Source organism: Triticum aestivum, chromosome 3D (genome assembly GCF_018294505.1).
Source record: "Triticum aestivum cultivar Chinese Spring chromosome 3D, IWGSC CS RefSeq v2.1, whole genome shotgun sequence".
Taxonomy (NCBI): Eukaryota; Viridiplantae; Streptophyta; class Magnoliopsida; order Poales; family Poaceae; genus Triticum; species Triticum aestivum.
Genome location: NC_057802.1, coordinates 474,218,158 through 474,227,391, shown reverse-complemented (window position 1 = coordinate 474,227,391; position 9,234 = coordinate 474,218,158). Strand labels below are relative to the sequence as shown.

General features: G+C 44.6%; 1 protein-coding gene across 2 annotated transcripts; it reads left to right on the top strand.

Moving 5' to 3' along the window:
- The first annotated feature begins 4,593 nt into the window (after positions 1-4,593).
- LOC123079775 (probable anion transporter 3, chloroplastic) lies at positions 4,594-8,504 on the top strand. Of its 2 annotated transcripts, none has more exons than XM_044502576.1 (8): positions 4,594-5,093; positions 5,579-5,805; positions 5,943-6,306; positions 6,399-6,443; positions 6,527-6,673; positions 7,263-7,400; positions 7,545-7,578; positions 7,671-8,504. In XM_044502576.1, exons 1-8 carry the CDS (start codon positions 4,677-4,679, stop codon positions 7,853-7,855), a joined length of 1,557 nt encoding a protein of 518 aa, XP_044358511.1. In that variant the 5' UTR covers positions 4,594-4,676; the 3' UTR covers positions 7,856-8,504. The 2 variants fall into 2 exon arrangements, with proteins under 2 accessions (XP_044358511.1, XP_044358512.1); XM_044502577.1 differs by lacking the exon at positions 4,594-5,093 and adding an exon at positions 5,282-5,299.
- The last annotated feature ends 730 nt before the right edge of the window (positions 8,505-9,234 follow it).

Genomic DNA, 9,234 nt, shown 5'->3' with positions numbered 1-9,234 from the left:
TCGAAGTAAAATAGAGTAAGCAGACCAATCATTGAACATAATAGAGAGTAAACTAAACTGAGCAGAGAGATAACTTAGAGAAACAACTAAGGAAACCGAGGTAAATCTAAGTAGCAATGCATATGGAAGACAACATAGCATAGGCATTTGAATAACCGAGTTCCCGAAATAATTTTCGTAGCATTCATAGAGAAAGAAGACGGGAGAGAACTAACAAACACATGCAAATTACGGAGGTAAATGAGTTTGAGAAAGTAAAACCCGTAACTTTATGAAGACAGAGATTTGTTCGATCAGTTGAAGTTGCTCGAACAACTCTATGTTTGGTTCGAAGGGCCGAGATTTAACTAAGGGGACAATGTCCTCACCCTATTCCCCTTGAGCTAAATTCACTTGGACTTCACCCAGTCACTCGTGGTAGATCTTCAGGTAGATCTCCAGGACCTTCATAGACTTGATCTTCGGTCGTGCACAATTACTCTCGGGGGCTCAAAACTGACACCTAGCCATCTAGTGGATGCACAATCCACAAGAGTAATAGGTTAAGTTACGTTTCGTCTAGATCTTTGGTGATGCTCAATCACTTAGTAGTCTTAGGCTCTGGGGGTTTTCCTCTCTTAGCATTTCTCTCAATCTCTTTCGAGAGGATGGGTTGCTCTGACAACTCTTGCCAATTCTCTCTGGAGCAGCCAACAATCTAAGGTTGAAGTTGGGTGGCTATTTATAGAGGAGCAATCCCGAGGTGTGAAATGATGACCAATAGTGGCACTAGCCACCTAATGGGTAACTGGCACGTGGCGCAACGGTCATATTTCAAACATGACCTATGACTTCCTTGCGGGACAAGTCAAGTCGACCCAATTGTATGTGATTCTTCCTCAGAGTCCTGAAGAACATTGTCTCAGACTCGGATAGACAATCACATCGCATGAAGAGATTTTTCAAGCCTTCACTCGAAGTAGGTTTTGATTGAGCATACACCGGAGACCTAAATCTCAACAATCACTTACACCCTCTTAATAGTATGTTTCCCTATGACTCGGAAAGAGAGAAATAAAACTAGAAAACAAGAAAACAAAAGTATTCACTACACTTCGTAATCTTCTATGTTATCTGGTTGTTCCTTGAGCAGGCATTCCGAAAGACTTCATTGTCACCACAATTGTTAGGTGTCATAACTCTTATGTTAAACCAAATCCTCTAGGACATCTCACCAGACCTCAACATCACACTGTATTCCCAAAGGAAATACATACCCTACAAATACTATGCACAAGGCATTACCTGGCTCCTCCATCTTGTCCCCGGCCAGAACCGCCAGCAGATAGGATTTGCAACAGATCTGGGCGTGAACTCTCTCAAACAACTCTCAACGATGCTAGAAGGGGAAAGGATGAGGGGACGGGGGAGGGGTTTCCCCCAACAGAACGACATTGGTTGTTTATTGTTAAACGAAAAAGGTCAACTTGAGGTAAGATATTCAACATCTTATCTTCCAACGTATTCATGATCGAGAACTATGGAGCCGACTAGGTATTTTAGATCTCATTTATTTGCCGATCCCGGTTGTCAGGTTCGGTTCGGTAATTTTTGAACATGCTCTTTCCTTGCCCGCTAGACAACTGAGTTTATACCCAAGTCTGAATGCCAAGCAAGTTTTAGCTGTTGGGAGCTGGTACCTTTGGTAGATTCGGCGCCAAGTTACACACAATCAACCCCCCTCCCTCCCGAATGGAGATGGTCAATTTCAGTGTTGTCAATAGCAATCAACTTTTGGGAGACACTTTCTTGGGTCTCTTTTGAGTCTGATTTGAAATGGTGTAAGCCTGATTAATACACATTAAATTGAATGTGGATGCTCCATTCTTTTTGGATGAAGGAGTAGGCACAAGTGCTGCTATTTTACCAGGTGAAAGAGGTAATTTCTTGGTTGCTCAATGACATTTTATTCCATAGGTTGTCGACGTAATTATCACAGAAGCAATGGCTATGAGAGATGGTCTTGAACTTGCTAACTCCCTTGGCTTCAACCAGATTGAGGCAAAATCTGACTCTCTTCAAGTGATTAATTTTTGCAATGGGCAAATAAGATGGTGGGATGAGGCATCGACAACATTCGCAGAGTGCGTGGATACATCTACAATGATTGGCAAGGTCACAATTAAGCATTGTTTTTGCTCGACTAACCAAACGACTCATGTGATAGCAAACTATAGTTATTGTGATGAGTCCTTTCTTAGTTGGTTGGATGAGCCTCATGACTTTGTTGTCAGTAAGCTCACAGACGATATAACCTTATTTTGATTTTAATAAGCTAGCCATGATGGCCATCTAAAAATGGACAAATTTTTAGCCTAAACACACACTTTATTTTTTGCTCAAGAATGTTTAGAGGAATACAATTGAGGTCAGGAGGTTGTAGTAGGCAAACATGATCGACCTACAGAAAAACTAAGCGTGTACTTAGCAAGGCCATGTGCCTCAATATTTGAGGCCCTTCAAAAAGAAGAGAGCAATGTTGGTAATCTAAAGACATGAGCTGAATTTCTCAGATGATGTGGCCATACTTCTCACCATTATCCTTTGAATTATTTGAGACCACGTCCTTGCAATCGGACCAGGGGATGATATGTGTTTGCATAAGATCATAAGCCAATGCCATGACTTCACAATAGGTCAAAAGCCTCCAATGTTGTTGGATCAAGGAACCCCACAAACATGATCATCGAAGCTCCCATGTGGTCTATAAAGTGACGAGCACACGAATGAATACCGGGTGGGGGCGCTTCTCCATGACAGTGAATATCCAACATTTTGCATGAGGCTGTGCTGTTTTATGACATTCACCAGATCTTGGTCCTCGGGGGCCCAAACACAACACGAGATGGTGCATTCTAACGGTGAGTGCCGCCATGAATTAACATTCCCGCATAAGCCACAATTGTTGGTTGTAGTGTTTAGATGATGGAGTAAATCTGCCCATGGAATTGATTGTTGAGCCAACCTCCAAAGAAATATTCTAATTTTTGAGGGCACTTGTACTTTAAATAGATGACACCATGATCAATGTTTGGCTTCGGAGTTTGACGAGTCCTCCCGGCAATGCCTTGTGGTGACAAGCATCCAGTAGGTTGATTTAAAGGAGAAGGTCCCCTTCCGATAGTGACTCCACGACCAGAAATCCTCAATCTGCCTGGTGCATAATGGAATAGAAATAATCGCCTCAACATCAAAAGCCATGAATGTGTTTTAAACCAGCTCCCTGTCCTAGTCTCGTCTCCCGTAGTGTGCAACATGAGTTTGCTGACCAACTGTGGTGGATCTGATGTCAAACTTGTGATGTGTCTCGTGTTAAAATGTTGAGGAAGCCAATTTGTCACGTCATCTATGAGTCGTTGCACCATTGCCAATTCTACGTATCAAGCCTTGAGCAAGTACTCCCTTGCCTTCAAAGATCGCGCTCCACACTTAGAATGATGAGCTACCCAACTCTGATTGCAGAAATTCAGATTGTGGAAGTACCTTCTTTTAGAAAATTGTGGTAGACAATTGTGCGAAGTACCTTGCCCTCAGAATTCTTGCACAACAGACCGGAGAATACGGAGCCGCCGGTGGACCTTGGGGCCGAGAGGGCCACTTCTCACCGGCTCCGGCCCCGACCCATACAAATTGCTTGTCGTACCGTCAGGCCGAGCCAGAACAATCTAGCGGTCTTTTTTCCTAATTAATTGAGCAACTCTTTTCTTCTTAATGAATGCATGATGACTGCCATTTCGAAGAAAAACAAACGTCTCGAATCCCCTTCAATCCCTTTGGCAAAGGGATTCCTGAATTCGGACCAGCTCCCTGTCCCAGTCTCCCGTATTATGTAAGATGAGCTCGCTGACCAACTGTGGTGATCCGCTGTCAAATTTGTGATGGGTCTCATGTTAAAATCTCAAGGAATCGAGTTGTCACGCCATATATGAGTCGTTGCACCGTTCACTTTTCGAGGGATCCTGGATTGGAGCTCACTTGTCTATGAGTAGACCCGGTCATGGACAACCCGGCCCGCCGGCCCGAACCCGAAGCCCGACATTCGGGCCGGGCTCGGGCTCCATTTTCTGACCCGAAGCCCGGCCCGAAAGCCCGAATAAAGCCCGAAATATATATAAAACATAATTTATTTGAAATGTAGGTATAATAAATTAATATAATAACCAAAAAATGATTAATTTAATTAAGAAATGTCACTGTTCATGTACTTCGGGCCGGGCTCGGGCTTGGGATTTTTTCTTCAGGCTTTGTCAAGCCCGGCCCGAACTTGACCCGGCCCGACGTTTGCCCGGGTTTATCTATGAGTGTACCAACTCTACTTATCAAGCCTTGAGCAAGTACTCCCTTGCCTTCGTGGGAAGTACATTGCCTTGTGAATTCTTGCACAGCAGACCGGAGAAGACGAGCTGCCGGCTGACCTTGGGCCGAGGGCCACTTGTCACAGGTTCCGGCCCATGCAAATTGCGAGGTCGTACCGTCAGGCCGGGCCAGAACAAACCAGCGCCAGCATCACGGACCACGTGAACAAAGAAGGGAGCCCGTAAACCTTACACGTCACTGCACCAATCCACCTCACCTGAATCATCCACCCACCACTTCCACTCCGGCAGAGCGCACCCGGACGGCGGAGAAAACAAACCATGGCCCCTCCCGGTCCCGGCCAACTGCTCCCCTTGACCCGCTCGCTCCTGCCTCCCTCCGCTCCCCCCTTCCTCTCCGGCCGCCGTCGCCTGCCCCCTCCCGCCCGCGCTCAAACCTCGCGTCCGCCTCCATGGCAGCCCCGCCGCCTTCTGTGTCCCGCTCCCCTCCAGCCGCTCCGCCCTCTCGCCAGGCACAGGACCCGCCCCGTTGCCGCGCCTCCTGGGGCCTCCGCCGCCGGCGGAGGCGAGGCGCAGGCCCTGGCGGCGGAGTTCATGACGTCTGAGAGGGTGAAGGTGGCGGCGATGCTGGGGCTGGCCCTCGCGCTCTGCAACGCCGACCGCGTGGTCATGTCCGTGGCCATCGTCCCGCTCTCCCAGGCGTACGGATGGACCCCTTCCTTCGCCGGCGTCGTGCAGGTTCCCAGCTCTCGCTGCCTCTGTTTGCTGTTGATTGTCTGCACTACACTACACCACTATTCCATCAGTGACTGAACGCAGTTGTGTAACTGTGTTTGGTGATAGCATGCTCAACTGCGGCGATTAAGGTTTAAGCAGGTGGTCCAGTGCTCTATTGCCATTACGGTTTAATACTTTAACGGTGGCATGGCTCGGATGACACGCTGGTATAACATTTAATACATTTTCCACTAAATCAGTGACTCACATGTTAATTCTTTCAGTTTCTTCATCCATATGATACGCCATGCATAGTTACCTCCCTTGGCAGCTGTAAAGTAATGCACAAACTATTGCATTTGACAAAGCACGGAAGTCCAGATGACTGTTCACCTTAACCAAACCATGGAGTGACCACTGCCTATACTGTTCTAGTTTTCTACATGACTTTGTGCCTCTTCCTTGAACGATGTGGTGATGCATTGTGTTTTTGATGCTTCATACAGTCGTCCTTCCTTTGGGGGTATCTGGTATCACCTATAATCGGTGGAGCGCTTGTTGACTACTATGGCGGGAAGCGAGTCATGGCGTATGGTGTGGCTTTATGGTCCTTCGCTACATTCCTTTCCCCTTGGGCGGCTGCGCGCTCACTTTGGTTGTTCATCTCAACGAGAATTCTGCTCGGTGTTGCAGAAGGAGTGGCATTGCCATGTATGAACAATATGGTGCTGAGGTATTTCTTTTGATTTCTGTAATTTTTTGTCACTTGATCAGTCTTCACGCTATTACCAGAACCTAATATTTATATTGTTTTTGTTGCCCTGCCCGTCAAGATTTATGAAAACCTTTACATTGGGCCTTTTCTTACAGGTGGTTTCCTCGTACTGAACGATCTAGTGCTGTGGGGATCGCGATGGCTGGCTTTCAGCTTGGAAATACCATCGGCTTACTTCTTTCCCCTATTATCATGTCACGAACTGGAACATTTGGACCCTTTGTCATTTTTGGTTTGTTTGGATTTCTGTGGGTGCTGGTGTGGATATCTGCTATAACGGGAACTCCTGGTGAACATCCTCAAATATCAGCATATGAACTAGAGTATATAACAAAGGGTCAGAAACTGGTGAAACCTCAAGTTCAAGGTGAAAGACTAAGAAAGATCCCTCCGTTTAGAAACCTACTTTCTAAATGGCCGACCTGGGCTTTAATTTCTGCAAATGCTATGCATAGCTGGGTAACTCCTATAAACTTAACTCTTGGTTAGACTGTGCCATGTGAAGAATACTGTTTATGGGTAATCTCTTGAGGGCTGTGTTATTTTTTCAGGGCTATTTCGTCATCCTTTCATGGATGCCAGTGTATTTCAAAACCGTAAGCCCTGATTCCGCTGCATGTTTCTAGACTAAATAAACTGATTCTCCCTGTGGTTTATTAAATATTTCCTTGGTGGTCAGATATTTCATGTCAATCTGAGAGAAGCTGCATGGTTTAGTGCAATTCCCTGGGTCATGATGGCAGTTTTAGGTTATGTGGCTGGTGTTGTATCAGACGCACTTATCCGGAATGGCACAAGCATTACTTTAACTCGGAAGATAATGCAGGTGTGTTGCTGAAATTTTCAGGTTAAAATAAAAGTGAAGAATCATCATTGTGTTTTTAGTTTGTTTTATTGAATAAGATCTTGAGTACACCTCCACATTCTTACCAAACATACCATAATTTTGTGATATGATGTGCATTAACTATTGGCAGCTGGTTTCACAAGACATCAATCAGCATATGTTAAATTTGTAAGCTATTGTATGTTTGGAATGCAAGGAATGGATATTCTCAAAGCAACCTTACATATGTTAAATTTGTAAGCTATTGCATGTTTGGAATGCAAGGCATGGATATTTTCAAAGCAATTATTAACATAGGTGACCCTTCATGAACAACAACTTTACCAATCTACCCTTCTTTTTGTTATCCAGCTTGGCTAAATTATAGTCAGAGCTGATTGTACATCCGTAACACAATTCTCACAATGGTAAATCACAGTAGAATACTCTGGTGAAAATGCCAAGTTTTGTGCTACCACCTGCCGTTTATTAATTAATTGATTTTGAAAATCAAATTTGTCATCTCAATGTGGATATATGCTCCTGGGATTAAATCCAAGCTTTGACCCTTTGATATTTTTTCGTGCAGACAATTGGCTTTGTGGGTCCTGGTATTGCTCTTATTGGCTTAAATGCAGCAAAGAGTCCAGCCATTGCTTCAGCTTGGCTAACTATTGCTGTTGGTTTGATGTCCTTTGGTCACTCAGGATTCCTTGTAAATTTTCAGGTGTTTAAACTTGTATACATTAGTTCAGTGTGCGAAGCAGTCACATTTTTTTTAATATCATCCCTCCACCCCTACCCCCTCCCCTGACACCCAATTTGGATTCTCTTTCCCATCTGATGGAACTAATTTTTAAATTCTTACCAGGAGATCGCCCCACAGTATGCTGGAGTGCTACATGGTACTAAATAAGTTCCTTGTGCTCCCTGTGTTTTAGTTATAGATTTTGTGCATGTGCATTACTATATTTAATCTATGTTTGTGTGCTAACAGGAATGGCAAATACGGCCGGAACATTTGCTGCCATTTTAGGAACTATTGGAGCAGGATTCTTTGTTGATCGGATGGGTTCTTTCCGTGGATTTTTAACATTAACATCACTTCTATATTTCAGCAGTGCCCTGTTCTGGGATATCTTTGCCACTGGAGAGCGTGTTGATTTTGATGGCACTAGCTAGCATCGAGGAATACATAGTAAACGATTTGATGATTCACTGGGAGTATTGTGCCATTATCATATGGGATAGTACCGAAAATTTCCATGAACCGAGAGATGAGCATTACACATCTGTACTACAACATCGTGTGCTTCAATGTAGTGGAAGTATGCGGTGAATTGTCTTATTGTGGAAGCAGAGTTTCAGAGGTTGAGATCATGTGAATCTTTCTGATGCGCAAGTCCAAAATGTGAATTTCAGGAGTCAATGATACCTGAAGCATGCCAGAGAATAAATGGCGGTGTAGGAGTTGTACTTTAGGGGTGGCAAACTGGCAATGGCAGTGGTAGAGATTGAAAATAATTGCCAGTATGGTCGAATGGCTTGATCTAGCATAGTTTGGTGAGGCAAGAGTTGCCCTTGTTTAAAATGGCTAGCAGATGTACTGCATGATGCCATGATTAGTGAAAAGGTGAGACCAGGAACTCACAAACAAAGTGGGGAACCTGTTGAGGGTGTAAAGACAGTAATACAAGTCGTGGAGGGCATTTAAACTCATAATGTGAGGCTACTGTAAAGATGTTCACTTTAACTTGAGCCGGCGTTTCATGCTAGCTGCCCATTGACCGAAGGAGAATTATAGTTATTGCAATATCTTACTGATTATAAATGTGCGAAAAATATTGTATGGTACTTGTAACTAGTATCAGCATACCCAGTCCCCCCAAATATTGATGTGCTGTGAAACAGAGGGGTCGCATTGAGTTCTAAAACGCCAGTTGGAGCTCCCCGCTGATGCGAAACAGGGTTAGGGCGTCAAAATGCCTTGAATAAAAGAAAAAGAAAAAACAGCTGCTGTGCAATCATGGACGAACGTGTACATCCTGGTCATATTGACTCTTACTGAAAGAACAAACACCAAACTACCTGAAAATCAACTGCTGGTCATATTGACTCTTACTGAAAGAACAAACACCAAACCTGGAAATCAACTGCTGGGGTGGCGTACGACATCGTAACGGCAAGTCATCCGTCAAGGGCCTGAACCGTCTAGATGATCAACTCAAACTTTCCTGTGGCAGCAGAGAATGTAATGCTTCCTTAGCTCGGGTTAGAACTCCAGAATAGAGGAGGACACAGGATGAAGCCTGGTGAACTTCTCTCTGGCCAAGAATCTGAAGGCTCGGTCTCTGAATCCTTCAGCCATTTTAAATTTCTGGTCTGTGAAGGGTTGTTATCACAGACGACATCAGGGCTCCACTGGTTTGACTTGAGGCCCAGACAAGCATTCCTTTCATAGTTATTTAGAGGTACCCACCAGGTCAAGCTTGAATCAGTCCATTGCGTAATGTGTAACAAAGTTCAAGGAAAGAACCGGATGAACTGCCACCTGCTTCTGT

Bases quoted from the DNA above. Each gene is read 5' to 3' on its own strand.
- LOC123079775 (XM_044502576.1), top strand. From the start codon at position 4,677: ATGGCCCCTCCCGGTCCCGGCCAACTGCTCCCCTTGACCCGCTCGCTC. The intron at 6,444-6,526 runs GTAAGCCCTGAT...CTTGGTGGTCAG, and splicing joins TGCCAGTGTATTTCAAAACC to ATATTTCATGTCAATCTGAG. The intron at 7,579-7,670 runs GTACTAAATAAG...GTGTGCTAACAG, and splicing joins GTATGCTGGAGTGCTACATG to GAATGGCAAATACGGCCGGA.